This window comes from Galeopterus variegatus, unplaced genomic scaffold (genome assembly GCF_000696425.1).
Source record: "Galeopterus variegatus unplaced genomic scaffold, G_variegatus-3.0.2 Scaffold6884, whole genome shotgun sequence".
Taxonomy (NCBI): Eukaryota; Metazoa; Chordata; class Mammalia; order Dermoptera; family Cynocephalidae; genus Galeopterus; species Galeopterus variegatus.
Window position 1 is genome coordinate 52,125 of NW_007732995.1, and position 17,793 is coordinate 69,917.

At 36.6% G+C, this 17,793-nt stretch overlaps 1 protein-coding gene across 1 annotated transcript in view; it reads right to left on the bottom strand.

Annotated features, from left to right (window-relative positions):
* Positions 1–17,079: 17,079 nt before the first annotated feature.
* LOC103606845 (adenosine kinase-like) overlaps positions 17,080–17,793 on the bottom strand; it is a 38,724-nt gene continuing 38,010 nt past the window's right edge. The window contains exon 5 of the mRNA XM_008591382.1: positions 17,080–17,181. Within this exon, the coding sequence (XP_008589604.1) occupies positions 17,080–17,181 (102 nt within the window). The remainder of the gene's footprint in view (positions 17,182–17,793) is intronic.

Consider the following 17,793-nt stretch of genomic DNA (forward strand, 5'->3'; position numbering starts at 1 on the left):
TTCATCTCTAACATTGCTAACTTTTACCCTTCTTTTTTTCACTGGATAAATCTTATCAGCACTTTATTTTATTAATTGTATTTAAGAAACCAGGTTTTAGATTTAATTCTAATGTCTTGATTTCTACTTCACTACTTTCTGTTTTATATTCATCATTTGCTGTCCCTTTTTTTTCTTAGTGGATTCCTTAAGATCTTATTTTATATGCAAAATCATGTCATCTGCAAATAGAGATAGTTTTACTTCTTCCTTTCTAAATTGGATTTCTTTTCTTTCTATTGCTTATTTGTTGTGGCTACTACAATTTCAAAGAAAAATTTGTTTAACCCTAGATCCAGAAGATTTTCTTCCCCTTTTCTGGGGGACGCAGTGGGTGGCTAGCCGGTATGGGGAACCAAACCTGTGATTTTGGAGTTACAAGGCTGTGCTCTAACCAACTGAGCTAACCAGCCATCCCCTCTCCCACGTTTTTTCCGAAAAGTTTTATAGCTTTACATTTTACATTTAGGTCAGTGGTCCATTTTGACTTGATTTTTGTATCAGGTGTGAGCCTTCGGTCAAGGTTCATTTTTTGGCCAATTGCAGCAACATTTTGAAAAGGCTATCTTTCTTCCATTGAATTGGTTTTGTACCTCAGTCAAAAGTCAATTGAGCATATTTGTATGGGTCCTTTAATAATTTTTTTTTTCCTTTTTGTCTTTTTTTACTGACCGGTAACGGGATCGCAACCCTCGGTGTCGCGCCCGTACTGGGGACCGGCAACAGGATCGCAACCCTTGGTGTTGCACCCGCACCACGCTCAGCCAGTGAGCGGGAACCGGTCTCCACATGGGATCCAAACCCTCGGCGGGAGCACCTCTGCACTCCCAAGCGGCGTACTCTCCAGTGCGCCACTGGGCCGGCCCTTAATAATTTTAAACTACAATTTTTTATTTTCTCATTGGTTGTCCTAAGGCTTACAATACACATCTTAACCTATCACAATCTGTCGGGCCTTAAAAACTAACGCCACCTTAAGTGACAGTACAAGCGGCACCACTATGGGCCCACAAGGAACGTGGCAGCCTAAGATGGCGCCGGGAGGAAGTAGGGTGGGGGTGTCTGCGGGAACCTTGCCTTAGCCCTTATTGGCCAAATACGCGCTCCCGCCCTCGTGAACACTGCATGATTGCAATAGCTAGGCATTGAGACAGGATGCATGCTCTCGTAACCTTTAAGTTGATTGGAGGATGTAAAAACCTCCCTTCCCCATTTGCCTTTAAAAGCAAGTGCTTGTGTGATAATAAACGGAACTGCTCCACAGAACCCCCGCCGCGTTTGAGTGTCCTTTAACGGGCTGGTTGGGGCCGGTGGCTGTGCTCACCTCTCTTCACGGCTCTCTTCCCCTGTCTCCTCCCAACGGGGATCAGAGGGAAAGAGGAATCCGGGCAATTCACTTGCCCACCAAGGGAGAGACTGAAAGCAAGGCTAGACTGAAAGCGGCAGACCCGACAACAATCTACTTCAGAATCAAATAAACTTAATTCCACTGAAACAGAAACTTTATTCCTATATAGCACTATCCCCTTTTGTGCTATTATTCTTGTTGGGTTCGTTTTGTTTTGGCAGCTGGCCAGTGAAGGGATCCAAACCCTTGACCTTGGTGTTTGTTATAAGGCTGGGCTCTAACCGACTGAGCTAACCTGTGCTATTATTACTTATATAGTAAGTCTATACATCTTACAAACCCAGCAATACATTCTTATACTTATTACTATACATAATTTTATGTCTTCTCAAGAAGAAAGGAGAGCAAGTATGTACTTACAGAGTTTGCTATACTAATCATCTTATTTACCATTCTGGTTCTCCTCCTTTCTTCTTGTAGATTTAGGTTATCATCTAGTGTCATTTACTTACTCCAGTACAGCTTTTTTGCCACCTGTCTCCTTGATGCTACTGTCATATATATTACATTCTGATAAATTACAAGGCCAACAACATAATTATACACATAAGCTGTACACACTTGCTTTTAAATGAGTCAAGAGAAGAAAGAATAAATATGCAATTATACTATATTTTGTAATTACTTACATAATTACCTTTATTGATGCTCTTTGTTGTTTTGTGTGTAGATCTGAATAACTGTCTGTTGTCATTTAATTTTAGCTTAAAAAACTTTTTTATTACTTCTTGTAAGGTAGATTTGCTAGCAATAAATTCTAGCAAATTTTGCTTACCTAGAACAATCTTTATTTCATCTTCATTTTAAACATATTTTTGCTGGACAAAGACTCTTTGTTGATAATTTTTTTCTTTCAGCCCTATAAAAATGTTATCCCACTGCCTAATGGCCTCCATTGATTCTGATGAGAAGTCAGCTGTTAATCTTATTTGTGTTCCCTATTATGTGATTGTTGCTTTTTTTCTTGGTGTTTTCAAGATTTTCTCTTTGTCTTTGTCTTCTAGCTTTTTGATTATTATGTGTCTGAGTGTGTAATGCTTTGCATTTATCTTACTTGGCAACACTGAGTTTCTTTTGTGTGTAGATTAATGTTTTTCAACAAATTTGGGCTGTTTTCAGCCATTATTTCTTCAACTATTTTTTCTACACTTATTTTCAGACATGGTAGTAGTTATAGCACAGAACTAGGCATTAATATATCTTTCGTCTCTTATCACGTGATTGTGGATAACATATATTTTTTGTGCCTCAATTTCCTTACATGTAAAGAGCGATGAATTATACCAATAATACTCTACTTAACTCACTGGATTCTTATGAGGACCAAATTATATGATGTCTAATAAAAAACACAAATATTAAATAAATGTCAATGTATTTTTCCAAGGATAAAGCCTTCATCTATAAGACTTTGATGCCATTCCATCCATTAGTTACCACTCTCCTATACTGCGTCATTAGCCTCCTATATTCGGTATCTTCCTAGGCAATATACAAACTCAAATCTCTTATGTCTTTAAGCAAACCTTCCCTCTCATCCAACACTCTTATACTCTATGTAATTTGCCTACTATCACCATCTGTCTGGTACAGTGATTCTCAAGCTCTCTTGTGGTAAAGAACACGTTGGTTTTTTTTCCCTCAGTCCAACATGGACCCACATATGGTGTTACTGTGTATGACGAGTTCATGTATTACACCACAAGCAACTCACCATAGGTATTTCCCAACATTCCAAACTGTCTATTCCCTGTTCAATGAGGAATCTGATGATCATACACCTGAATGATTGGGGTGGTAAATAAAATTTATAGAAGGCCATTGGTTTGGACTGAGCTCCTGCACTGTGCTCAACAGACCAAACCAAAATGGAGGTACTCATGCTGAAGTTCCATGTCACCAAGCTGAAATTCAGTTGTTTACCTAACCTTCCAAGAAATCAGGAGAGAGAGCTAACAGCCAAATTCCCAAACAGGCTACTTTTAGCTAGCATGGTAAGTCCCATCTACTTTAACCTTTATAAGAAAAGAAACATTGAAATGATCAATCTGCATTTTGTTTTCTGTTTCTGCTGCCCTAGCCCTTTCTTGTCTCTAAAACCAACCTCTCTTCTGCTCAGCTCATCAGACCACTCATTTGATTTTACAGAATGAGGTGTTACCCAATTCTAGAATTGCAAAAAAAAAGCCATTAAATTTCTTTAAACTAAATTTGTCGCAATTTTGCCTTTAGACAGGGGCAGTGTAAATTTGCTAAAAAGTTTCTAAATACTCTCAATTTCTATACTTAACTCAGTACAGGCTGGATCAAATCATTCTCAGACCACACATATCTCTAGAAAATTTTCTCTTTCTTTCCTTTTTTTACTGTCAGCAGTGGTGTAATCAAAATCCATTAGTCGTTTCACTCAGTGACAAACTCCTATCTTTCAAAACCATCCTTCTCTCTCTCCTCTGTTGGTTTTAATCTCTTCCTTCCCGATTTAGAAAGCAATCCTCAAGATGTTGCTTTAATATTCTTCTTCCTGTATTCAGACTCATTATGTATATAGACAATCACTTCTTCCTGTGGATTTACTATAGGAGCCATGATTCTTTCAAGTAATCCAAAAGGGTAACTTCTAACTCATTTTACTCTGCCACACACAAATATTCATTTCCAGGGGCACTTCCATCTTTTCCTGCTTGTATCTTAGTTAAGGTTCTTACGCGAGGGTACTTCAAAAAGTTTGTGGAAAAATGGAATTAAAAACTAAAGTAACACTTTCCTAATACCCAAGTCAAGTTAATGTATTCAGAATAGTTTTGATCATACTACTTTCTTGCCTACTCAAAAACTTTAAATACTTCAAGTACTTCATTGCTTTAGTGATTCATACCAGTTTCAAATTTTACCACTATCTACTATTCTCATATGAACCAATTCTGACAAGTTAACAATTCCCTAAATATACCTAGCAATTGTAAGCATCAGTAAATAGTTACTGAATGAATGCTTGATTTAAATGATTAAAACACATAAGGATTCAAGTAATTTTGAAAATTAAAAAAATTACTCTCTAGACTGCTTATATACTTTTATATTACTGTTCTTTTTACTAAAACCATTCCATAATCAATGCTATTTTCATATGTCTAGTAATATTGCTGCTGGTTTTACTCTTGGATGAATTACATTCTAGCCTCCTGCTGTTACTGAGAAATGTATTAAAGCAGGTCACATGATCTTCCTCATGTCACAAATGATGGCTCAATTAGGCAGATAAGTATCTACAGCCCTCAGCAGAATCTTCAGTCCATTCTTAGCAGTTTATAAAAGCACTTTGGTTAGCATTAGAGCTAAAGAAAGGAACACTTGTAATTCTTCAAGCATTCAATTAAATTTTTAATTCAAGACTGGCTATTGAATGTTTCCAAACACAAACAGTGTGGAAGTAGATGTTCTTCATGAATGAGCACTCTAAAATCTGGTGTGTATCTAAATTTCTTAATGAAATGAGATAATGACATCGCAGTGTAAACACTTGTGGATGATCCATTTTGGTAATTTTGTCATCAACAGATGATTCTATGTTGGGTTACTAATTAATGGGCAGTGTTTGCTTGCATAGAGCCAAAGGAATTTCCAACTAAAAGATACATAGAGCTGTTGCTGAGTCACTTTGTAAAGTAAAGCCTTACACTTAATGAAAGGAAACCTCAAGAATGCAGAGCACAAGAGAGAGTCAGGAAGCAGAGAAGGCCCCAGAATAGTCAAACACCTAAATATTTAGCCCTCAGTTTATCTACCCTTTTCTTAAAATTCTACCTACCTAATTAGATTTTTCACATCCTAAGAAATTAGAAATAAAAATAAAAAAAGGAGGTTATTTGATAATGATACAATATAACTCCAGAAGTGATAAAACTATCAAAAAGTATATATGAGGACTCAAAATGTACAACGGCCGCTTAGAGTCACTTAAAATAAAAGCAAATAAACGCATACCTGAAGAGACCCATAGAATATAGATAGCCCCATAAACAACAGATATTGCAGATGATGATCCTGAGTCACAAAGAAAACTGAATTATGTTACATTCAAGGAATTGATGAAGAAAGAGTATGAATTTGAAACATTTCTGTACAGCTACCTCTATATCTGAAAGAGTAAAATTTAAAGAAGTTAACTTTGGCCCTCAACAATTCTGGATAAATGATATATCACTAAACTTAGTTTCAATATTATCAATAGTGCTAAATTTATCCAAATGAAAAAAATAGTCTACATTTATCACTGTTGCCAGTACAAGGATGTGATGTGAGACATCCCTCAATAACATGGAAATAAAGGATATTAATACTGCTTTTACTCAACCATAAAGTCACAAAGTAGTATCAGACTTGTAACATGTCCGGTTTGAACATATTAGCAAATCTAGAGAAAGATTATGTTGTGGGTAGGGGTGGTGTTGGTGCTAATAGATTATGAAAGAGGAACAAAAGTAAATGTTAATACTACCTATTAAAGAAGAGCTCGGAAAGCCTTTGTCCGTGGACTTTAATTTTTTAGTTCCCTACTAAGGAGAAAAATGCATCACATTCAGATACTGTTAAAGATTAGTATATTCAAGTCCCTTTATCCTGATTGTATGTTCAACATAGATAAAATATTTACATTCCAATTCAAGTTTGCCTATAGATAGAGAATGTGCAGATTAAGCAGAAGCAAACATTTGGGTCCCTGGGATAATCATCATCTCTCACATGAACTACTATAACAGCCTCCTAATTGTTCTCCCTGCTTCAACTATTGCCTAACTACGATCTATTTTCTACATAGCAGCCACGCTGATTTTACTTTTTATTTTTTCACAATGATTTTAAAATAAAATTCAGAATATGCCACTCCTTTACTCAAACTCTTCAATGGCTCCTTGTCTCACATTGGAAAAATCTAAAACCTTTCATGTCCCACATGTCATGTACATCTGAGCTCCACTCCTTCCACTCTTCTCGCTGCTTTCCTTGCTCTCCAGGGTATATTCCACCTCAAGACCTGTGCACTTGTCCCTTCTGCTTGAAACGTGCTTTCCCCAAATAGCTATATGGCTTTTTTCCTCATTTCCTTCAGGCCTCTTCTGAATGTCACCTTACCAGCCACATTATTCCCCACTCTACTTATTGGAAATGATAGAACATAATGGTCAAAACCTTAGAAGCAGGCTAAAGAAATGAAAACCAATGTTCACTCAAATATGTGCACAAGTGTTCACCACAGATTTACTTATAACGGCCCCAAATTGGAAACAACCAAGATGTCCTTCACTGGGTAAATAGCTGAACAAATTGTGGCACATCCATACTACAGAATACTACTATCAATAAAAAGAAATGGACTATTGATACATGCAATCAACTGTATGAATTTCTAGAGGATTATGCAGAGCAAAAAAGGCCAATCCCAAAAGGTGACATACTGTATGAATTCATCGATATAACATTCCTGAAATGACAAAATTATGTAAGTGAAGGACAGATCAGTGTTGCCAGAGGGAGCAGAAAGGAATTGGGTAGGCAACAGGAGGAATCATTGTGGTGATAGATGTATTTGGTATCTTGACTCTATCAGGGTTGATATGATGGTTTTGCAAGAAGTTACCTTTGGGCGAAACTGGGTAAAGTGTACATGGGATCTTTGTATTATTTCTTACAACTGTGTATGAACCTACAAATTATCTCAAAATAAAAAAAAATTTTAATGAAAAATAAAAGCTTAGACACAAGAGCTAATCTGATGGGTTCAAGGTCTGCCACTTCTTAGCTGTGAAACCTGGAGAAAGTTAACATCTCTGTGCTCTGTTTCATCAATAGGTAAACCTATCTCATAGGTTCTTTGAGGTAAATAAATTAATATATGTAAAAATCTTAGAAAGGTATGTGGCCCAGAAAAAGTGCTATGTAAGTATTAGCTATTATTATAAAGAATTCTTCAGAAAATAACATCTGTTATGTTGTCTATTATAACATATACTCCTTGATCACAGCTATATTCTTAATGACTAAACCACTAACAGGCACATAGTATGCACTTGGTATGTTTGTTGCATGAACAAATGAAGGCTCCTGAGAGATAAATTTGCTTTTAGTGTACTGATAGTGAGGCACTCGTACTTACCCAGCTGTGTCCCACCCGGCTGTGGCCATTAGGCACCCATGTTGTGCCCCCGCTATGCTGCAACCAAGACCCTCGCCTGGATATCATACAGACCCAGCTGCAGCTGCACTCTCACCTTGTTTCACACTGTGGTTAACATACACTGCTGTAACAGAATTTTCCCTTCTGCTACTCCTGCTGTAATTTTCCACCCTGAGACAGAGTCATAACCACATAAGAACATAAGATCACCCTTCTTGCCTTGTTGCAAAAACCTGGTAATGCTATGATATAAAAATAACAGAACTGCTGTGTTTGGGGCTCAGCCTTGGGACAGGAGTCCGCTGGGCCAATGCTGGCATATCAATAAACTCTGTTTCCTGTTTTAAGCCTAGGTGTTTCCTGCCTCTCCCTGTGAGTTCACAGTAACACACTGCAACAATAGAACCACTCTTCTGGATCTCCAAGTTTGAGAACACCAGTAGTCAAACTTTCTTTCCTTTTATATTTATAAAATTAATTACAGCATACCACAAAAATTTTCCTCTACATTACACAATTCCTGCTCCTATTACTTTCCTTCTCATGAAACATTTCTTGGCTCGAAATCCATTAATATTACACCCAACCTGATTGAAGGAACTGATAGAAATATTTATAATATCTTCCTTCCTGCTACAGATAATGAGTTATGGTAATAAGACCACTTGATTAAAGAATTTGAAGATCTCTGCAAATAATTTTAACAATATTTTTTATGCAAATAAAGATTTTTTTATAATTAATTCAAAGAATTGGGAGAGTTTGTTGCAAGTTATAACATCACTATATTAAACTGCTATCGTGTTGAATCTCAAGTTGATTCTAGGTAACATAATTTAAGGCTGTAAGAGACATAAAGTCAATGCAATAACATACTTCACAATTAACACAAAATCAGTTTTCTAACTCAGTGTTTGGATAATATTCACTTAGAAGATTTGCTGTGTCTTTTGTGACTTTCCACCATTAGTCTACTTTAAGACGTTTTTCTCCTGAAGTTTTTCTCTATAACACGAGGACAAATTATTTAAGCTTTTCAATTGGAAATAATTTCAATGTACAAAAAGTTCCAAGAATAAAAATATGTATATATATAACACTCATATACATAACTTTACCCAGATTCATCTCTTGTTAACATTTTTACACGGTTTTATCATTTGCATTTGCTTGTATTCTCTTTCCTCTGTGTGTGTATTTTTCTACTATTCCCTGTGATTAAACTGAGATTATATATTTCAAACCAGAATACTGCACAACATTTTTACACGGTTTTATCATTTGCATTTGCTTGTATTCTCTTTCCTCTGTGTGTATATTTTTCTACTATTCCCTGTGATTAAACTGAGATTATATATTTCAAACCAGAATACTGCACAAGTGATGTTGTGTCCTTCTCAGGGAACCACATAAGGAGGCACACAATGGCCATTGGACCCTCATTGGTGATGATAATTTTGATCATCCACTCAGCATGTTGCCTGATTTCTCCACTGCAGTATTGCTGTTTTTCTCTTCTCCCTCCAAGTAATAAATATTCTATGATCATACAAATATCCTATTCCTCATCAACATATCCTCTTACAGGCTGCCTCTATTGATGATTTTTGCCTTTATCACGATGATTGCAAAATAATGCTGTAGGAATGCTGGTCAGAACTCACTTCATCCTCATGGCCTTCAGGGGCTCTGGCTTCAATAGTTTACAGTCTTTGCCTTGCACAGGTTGCTTAGCAACTGAGGAAGGGAAAGTAACAAAATGCTATGCTTGTGTCAGGAGGCTGCCTCTATTGATGATATTTGCCTTTACCACGATGATTGCAAAATAATGCTGTAGGAATGCTGGTCAGAACTCACTTCGTCCTCATGGCCTTCAGGGGCTCTGGCTTCAATAGTTTACAGTCTTTCCCTTGCACAGGTTGCTTAGCAACTGAGGAAGGGAAAGTAACAAAATGCTATGCTTGTGTCAGATAAAGGGAATAACACCAGAAACCCCAAAGATGAGCAACAGGAGGTTGTGAGGTACCTGGGTATTCTCCACTTCTGCACCCTTTCTTTCTTTGGCATAGCTCCACTTTTGTCCCTAAGTCCCTTATAAGCTTTAACTCCTCCTCCTGCTCCCTAGGAGTTGCAGAGAAATCAGCTGCAAAGCACTCGAATGGATCATATTCTGCCAGATCCCTGTATAAGTAACCACCCATCAATAATAATAATAATAATAATAATAATAACAACAACAACAACAACTCCCTATAAACCATGGAGTTGCTTGCTTCATTCTTTTTTCTCCGGAAACCTTCTCAGTTTGGTGGGCATTATACTGTTAGCTTACACTTAGACAAATGCTTTTTGTTTTATCAGACTGCAATTAATTATTTTGATGCTCAAACTATCCCAGATTTGACTCATGGGAAACCCTTCAAGCTAGTTTTGTATACTTACAACATCACAACCATCTTATTTTTAAGCATTTCCTTACTCTCTGGCGTTACAGGATATTCCAGGTTCATTTTGCCCCCAACCTGGACACAGTCATTGCAATGAGGAGCCTTGGTTTTAGTAAGCGTTGGGGGTTAAGTTGTGTCCCCCAAAAAGATATGTTCAGCTCCTGAGCCCTGGTCATCTGTGAATGTGAATTTATTTGGAAATAGGGTCCTTGCAGACATAATCAAGTTGAGATGAGGTCACAACAGATTATGGTGGACCCCAATCCAGTGAATGGTGTCCTGATAAGAAAAGTAAAATTTGGGGCCGGCCCAGTGGCGCACTTGGTTGAGTGCTGCACGGCAGCGCTCCCACCGAGGGCTCGGATCCCATATAGAGACCAGTCCGCTCACTGGTTGAGCGTGGTGCGGGTGCGACACCAAGGGTTGCGATCCCGTTGCTGGTCACGAAAAAAGACAAAAAGGAAAAAAAAAAAAAGAAAAGTAAAATTTGGACATGCACAGGGAGAATGCCATGTGACAATGAAACCAGAAACTCGAGTTATGCTGCCACAAACTAAGAAACTCCAAGGATTATGGCAACCATCAGAGGCTAGGAGAAAGGCATGAACGGAGTCTCCCTCTACCCCCCACCCCCACAGGAAGGAACCAACCATGCCAACACCTTGAGTTTGGAATTCTGGCCCCTTCAACTGTGAGAGAATAAATTTCTGCTGCTCTAAGTTTATGGTAATTTGTTATGGCAGCCCTAGGAAACTAACACATGGGAAATGGCTCTACGTGTGCCATTACAACTTGTGTGCCTTTGCTCATTTGCTCTTTCAGCAAGACAGCTAACAAATATATGAATGTATGAGTATAGTCTACTGCTGTGTTCATAAATTACTTGGGTCATCAGCACCACGCTCTGACCAATTGAGCTAACCACCCAGCCTGATATCATTTTTATTTAACCTTTGAATATGTAGGACATTGTCTTAGTCTGTTAAGTGTTGCTATAACAGAATACGTGAGACTGGGTATTTCACAAAGAAAAGAGGTTTATTTTATTCTGGTGGTGGAAAAGTCCAAGATTGGGCAGCTGTATCTGACAAGGATCTCAGGCTGTTTCAACTCATGGTAGAAAATGAAAGAGTGAGAGTGTACAAAATGAAAGAGTGAGCGTATACAAGAGATCACATAGTGAGAGAGGAAGCAGAAAAGAGATACTGAGGAACCAAATTCTTTACTAACTCCCTCTCTTAGGAACCAATCCATTCTCACTAGAGTAAGAACTCACTTACCCCTGAGGGTGGGCATTAATCTATTCATAAAGGATCTGCACTCATGATCTTAACAGCTCCCACTAGGCCTCACCTCCCAACACTGAGGATCATATTTCAACATGAGTTTTGGTGGGACAAACTGCATCCAAACCATAACAAACATTAATGTACTTTCAAAATTTCAAACTACTATATACCAAAAAACTATTTTCCAAGAAGTGTCACTCCTGTTCGTATCCCTCCCACCTCACTTTTTCTTCTACCTCTTGTACTTAGTTTTATTGTTTTCTGCTTTACTGTTCCTGCATATATGCATTTTTTATTTCCCTTTTTCCTACCTAACAGGTAGCACTAACCATGCTCTTTTATGCTTTTTGGTTCATGTAATATTTCCTGGAAATCCCTCCACATCTGCTTGTAAAAACAGAGTTTTTATAAACAGAACTCAATTGTGTATGTGTTCCTCATCCAATCTTATATAATCTTCTATGATTGGTCACTTACATAGTTTCTAATATTTTGTAATTATTAATAATGCTGCGTTGAATAACCTTGGCAAAATTATTTTTAACTGTCACAAGGATTGGACTCCTGGATTGTATTAATTCTCATTTGTATACAGTTTTATATTTACTCTCATATGCAATTGGGGGGGGCTATTTAGAGGAATATTTAATGACATGAGCAAACGTTCATTAAATATTAAAAAACAAAAATCTTATTATGAAATAGTAGATATAGTGTGATGCAAATTACATAAAAACCCAAGGAGACACTCATATATGTACATAAACATGTGATGGGATTACGGGTGATTTTTAATATTCTCTGTACCTTTCTATGTTTCTCAAAAAATAAAAACAATAAATTATATTTGCAAACGAGAAAAAGGACTTCCACTTCTGGCGGTAAAGCTGACAGATATACGCTTGTAGCCCTTTTGCTGAAAACAACAAATGCTGGGTTAAAATAAAAAGAAAACAAAAGAATCTTTTAAAAAATATATTGCTGTATTGACACAGAATACTCGGAAGGCCAAAACAAAGTAAAAATGGAAATCCAGGGAGATAAACAAATACTCAAATGTCTTTTATTCTGTGGGATATATGAAGCCTGTGAATTGACGTTCAGTTTTCACTGCCACATACAGAACTGGCAGTGGTGTGCTAGAGCCGGCTTGAGAAAGCTAACTGTATATATCTTTTCCCAACTTCACATTCAGTGACTTCACAATGGTAACTTGAAATCAGCCATAGTGTGAAACTGGAAAATATGACAAATCAGGACTTTTTTTGCCCCCAGAGAGCCAATTTCTAAATATTTACCAGCACGCTACTGAGCCCAAGGATTAAAGATAAATCCTAGGGTATAATGCAGATATGGAATCTAATTAGACTCCCTATATAAAATTGGGACCCTAAAGAGGTACATGCTTAGTGTAAGAGTGAAATAGAATTATGCCTACCCCACAGAAGGAATGCGAAAGGAAATTAGCCTGTTTCAAAACTTGATGCTGGGTGGAAGTAAAAATATCTTCCCTGAAAATTTAACCACAGGCCCACCTCATGAAAGTTTATGGATCTGGAACTCACGTTACCTATGTAGGCCACAAAGTTTTAAGCCCAAAATTTATCTGAATGTGCTCCCAGGTTGACAGTATCCCCAGGCATTTAGCAGATTCAAATGCAAATACTCTCATTAGAAACACATCTTCATCTCAGCCTCAGAAATTACCACAAATAATGAGTAAGAGCCAACACACAGGAAAATAAGGCAGCTTGAATAAGAGCGAGCAGAAACAACAGACAGCAAAATCAGAAACACATCTTCATCTCAGCCTCAGAAATTACCACAAATAATGAGTAAGAGCTAACACACAGGAAAATAAGGCAGCTTGAATAAGAGCGAGCAGAAACAACAGACAGCAAAATCAGAGCTACAAACGTTTTAAACATTAGGCTAAAAAATGTTTTAATATAGAAAATAAGTAACTTTAATATATTTAAAGAAATAAAAGAGGATTGCAAATATGAGAAAGAAGTGAGTGCTTATCAAAATGATGAAGCAAGAAACTGATGTGAGAGAAAGAAATGAAAATGAAGGTAACGGATATTAAAACTCAAGGAACAGATAAGACATAACATTAGAGACTGCTAAAGACACAATTTGCAACATCAGAAGATAGATTTGAAGAAATTACCCAAAACATAGCAAAGAGGACAAAGAAAGGGAAACTATATAAGAGGCTAACGGATGTCATGGAATGATTAAGGATACATATGCAGTTAACCTGTAAAGAAAATCATGGGAGTAATAATCATAAAATTCAGGATAATGGTTACCTTTGGGGTAAAGAGAGGCAGCGGATGCTGAAGTGCACATAGAGATTCAAATATTCTTGTAATATTTTATTTCTTTAGTTGGGTGGTAGGTATACAAATGTTCTTTTTTTTTTTTTTAGTAAAGTTTTTATCTGGGAATAATTTTAAATATACAGAAAAATTATGAATATAATATACAGAGTTCCCATATACCCCTCATCCAGTTTGCCCTACTGTTAACATCTTACATTACCATGGTACATTTGTCCAAACTAAGAAACCAACATTGGTACTAAAGTCAAGACCATTTAGATTTCACCAGTTGTAACATTAATGTCTTTTTTCTATTCTGGATTCAATCTAAGAAACCACATTGCATTTAGTTGTCATGTCTCCATGGTTTCCTCCTGTCAGTGACAAGTCTTTCCTTGTTTTTTCATGACCTTAACAATTCTGAGGAGTATTCTTAAGGTATTTTGCATAACGTCCATCAGTTTGGATTTGTCTGTTTTCCTCATGATTAGATTGAAGCTATGGGTCTGGGGAAGAATATCAAAGAGGTGAAGTTTCCTTCTCCTCACATCATCATGACCTCTCATTGGTGATGTTAACCTTGATCACTTGGTTAAAATAGTTGCTTGTCAGGTTTCTCTACTAGAAATAATAAAGTTAGTATTTTCCCCCTCTTTCAAATTCAGTTCTTCAGATGTGAATCACTAAATCTAGCCCATACCCCTTCTGTAGAGGGAACTATCTTAATGTTATTGGGAATTCTTCTGTAAGGAAGATTTATCTCATTCTCCCCATTTATTTATTTATTTGATTTATATCACTATGGACTTGTGTATATTTATTTTATAATTTGGCCTTAGTCCAAATCGCAAGCTTTATTTTGTTACTCAAATTATTCCAGCTTTGGCCATTGGGAGCTCTTTCATGTCGGCTTCTGTGTCCCTTTTGGCATGCTCCATCTTCCTTTTTTTTTTAAGAATGCCCTTGCCTTCTGACATTATAAGATACTCCAGGCTCATGTTAAATGAGTATTTTCCCTGTTCCAGCTGTGAATCAGTCATTTCTTCAAGAAGCCCTGGATCATTTTATTGGAGAATGAGATTTACAAACCTGAATCTGTGTGTTGGATGTGCTTGTTGCTACTGGGGTATCATTGCTTCTAAGCCTTCTCAGTGGATAGAGGTAGGAAATCTATATATGTATACTGATACACATATACACAGGTATCTGTAATTATTTCTGCATCCATCCATTTATATATATTAAGCTAAACATGAGTTCATACTTATATCTCCAACTGTAACCTAGTACTGCAGGATTCATTCCAGCTCTCCCCCGTTGCTTACATCCATCATCCATTTATTTATTTGTTCAACCCCAGAATATATGCAAAGTGGGTTCAGCATGGTTAACCCATACCCCTATGAGAAACAAATTTACCAGCTAGAATACAGTATTTCTACAGTGTTCTTTTGTCTTTCGCTTTACATTTTCCAGTCAAAACACCATTTTTCCAAGTTACTTAGGTCAGCCTCCCCACCCCCTCTCCTCATTCAATGAGGTTATGTCACACATTTGTAATACAATTAGATTCATTTGTCACAGTCTGCACTCCATCCTAGGATATCCAACATTTAAAAATTTGCATACATTAAAATTAACTCCTTGTTGGGCTGGCCCCGTGGTTCACTCGGGAGAGTGTGGCGTTGGTAGCACTGAGGCCGTGGGTTCGGATCCTATATGGTGATGGATGGTGCGTTCACTGGCTGAGTGTGGTGCAGACTGCACCAAGCCAAGGGTTACGATCCCCTTACCGGTCAAAAAAAACAAAAAACAAAAAAACCCAACTCCTTGTGATGTACAATTTCATGGGCTTTAACAAATGCATGGAATTATGTATCCACCACTTTAGTAACATACAAAATAGTACCATCACTCTAAAAATTGCCTTTTATATCTCCTGTACAGTCAACCACTTCCTTTCCCCATCATTTGTACTTTTAATATCTGAAGAGATTAAAAAATCAGAGTGTAAAAACTAAATATATCATGATTCTTCACAGAATAAAATTGTAAGGAGAGTTACTGCTTAAAAGGTAAACTATAGGGAGAGTTGCTGCTTAAAAGTTATTAGCATTGAGGGCTTATAATCTATCAAAATTTAGAGTTCTAGACTAGAGAACAAATATCTAAATTCCTTAATTAGCTTTTCCAGTATGTTATTTCACAATATGCAAAATTATGAGACCAGCTTCGACATTGTTCATGGTCAACTGAGTTGGGTCCTATTCCTAAACATCTATTTTGTGCATTTATAAAATATTTTCCAAGGAAGGAACCTACAAGCTTTGCTCACAAAAATGTCTGGGACTGAATTCTTAATTGTTTACTAGAGAAATATTAAAAACAAAACTACATTGTAGAGACAAAATACTACAGAAGTACCTTAGAGGCTATTCAATTTGCTATATCAATTATATGATTATTAAGTCTTAATAGATGTGCTATGATAGCTGCCCAGTTTCATAGACCTAAAGCATTCAATTTCAGAAGAACAGCTCCTTAAGCAGATCGACAAGTAAGAGAAAAATAATGAACATCTTCAGGTCGCTTATTTGTACTCCCCCCAAAATCACCAGAGTAAGGATGTTTGCATTTTATTTACATTTAATAGGTGTTAAGTCTACAGTTTCTCATACAACTTGAAAATCATGTCCGAACAGGCAGCTTCATCTGGGGGAAGTGGTTAACTATATAGGTCTAAGCTATACAATCTACTTGCTGACAGTATCGTCATCAGTTAAGGACTTTAAGATTTTAGCTTCCTCCCCCCCGGTGGTAGGATCTGGCTTGATAACTTAAAAAAATATATATATTCAGATAGCATCTTCAAGTTTATAGCTGTTACAGTCAATATAGGTAAGCAATTTTGGGATTTAAATGAAATAGAAGCAGATTTCAAAACCCTTTTAATGGAAGCACTTGCCTCCTATAGTTCTCCTTTTTTCCCAAAATGCAATTACAGCCATTACATCATTATAAATTACACGCTGGGGTTATCTCAGTAGGTATCTGCCAAATGTAAAACTTATAGAAGGTCTTCAATGTAATAATGATGTTTTATCATTTTAATTACAAACTCTTTAAAAAACTCCCTAAAGTATACCAATTGGGGTGGTCTAAATTAACAGTATCTTGGTAGCCCAAGGGCTGTGAAAATAGATTGAACTACCAAATTTCATCATACTTACAGCAGCTGTCTTCCTGCCTCTAGGAAGCTAAGTATTTAACAAAGCAGACAGCTTGGCACTGGCATCTGATTAGCAGGGTGTGTATTGTCAGATAGAAGGTGCTCAGCTCTTTTGTTCCTGGGTTTGATTAGAAATCTGGAGAGCAGTGGCATTACATAACTTTAAATTAAAGCTTCTGAAAGGTAAACAACTAGTGGTGCTTCCTCTGGAACTGTACCTGATAGACCGATAGATGATATTCTAGTAATACGCTTTATCAAACCCTAGAAAATTCAAATAGAAAAAATGTTTGAAAAATACCTCAAAGGTTGAAACAGGCCAATCTTAAAATCATCTTAGTTACATATTTTAAACATAAAAATATTTTTGCAATACAGTACTTTGAGTCATATAGAACACTGTAATTAAGATATTGTTGGTAGCAAGAAAGAATGGTCATTTTAGAGTGTGTAAATACAAGATTCTATTCTTAAAAATATCAGTACTGTAAATGAAGATTCAATTTTTTTCTAAACTTGTATGAAAATCTTGCTGGAAAAATAACACTGTCTTGTAAGAATATTATTATTTTGATACAAGTGCCCAAACATTAAACTATAAAAGGGTAACTCTCATTACCTTTTGCCCACAAATTTCTTTGCAAATTTATTACAAATGATTGTGCCTATTGACAGAATTCAAAATCAGTAGAGTCCATGCAAACATCTACTTCAGTGAGAAGTACATTCTTTTACTCTATCAAATCCATCGGAGGTAATCAGAATGGATGTTTTATTCAACAGGGCTGAAGAAAATTGTTCTACAATAGGTTAATTCAAAATGGCAGCATAGAAAATGCATCTGTCAGTGGGGATCAAATTACAGGGCAAGCTCCT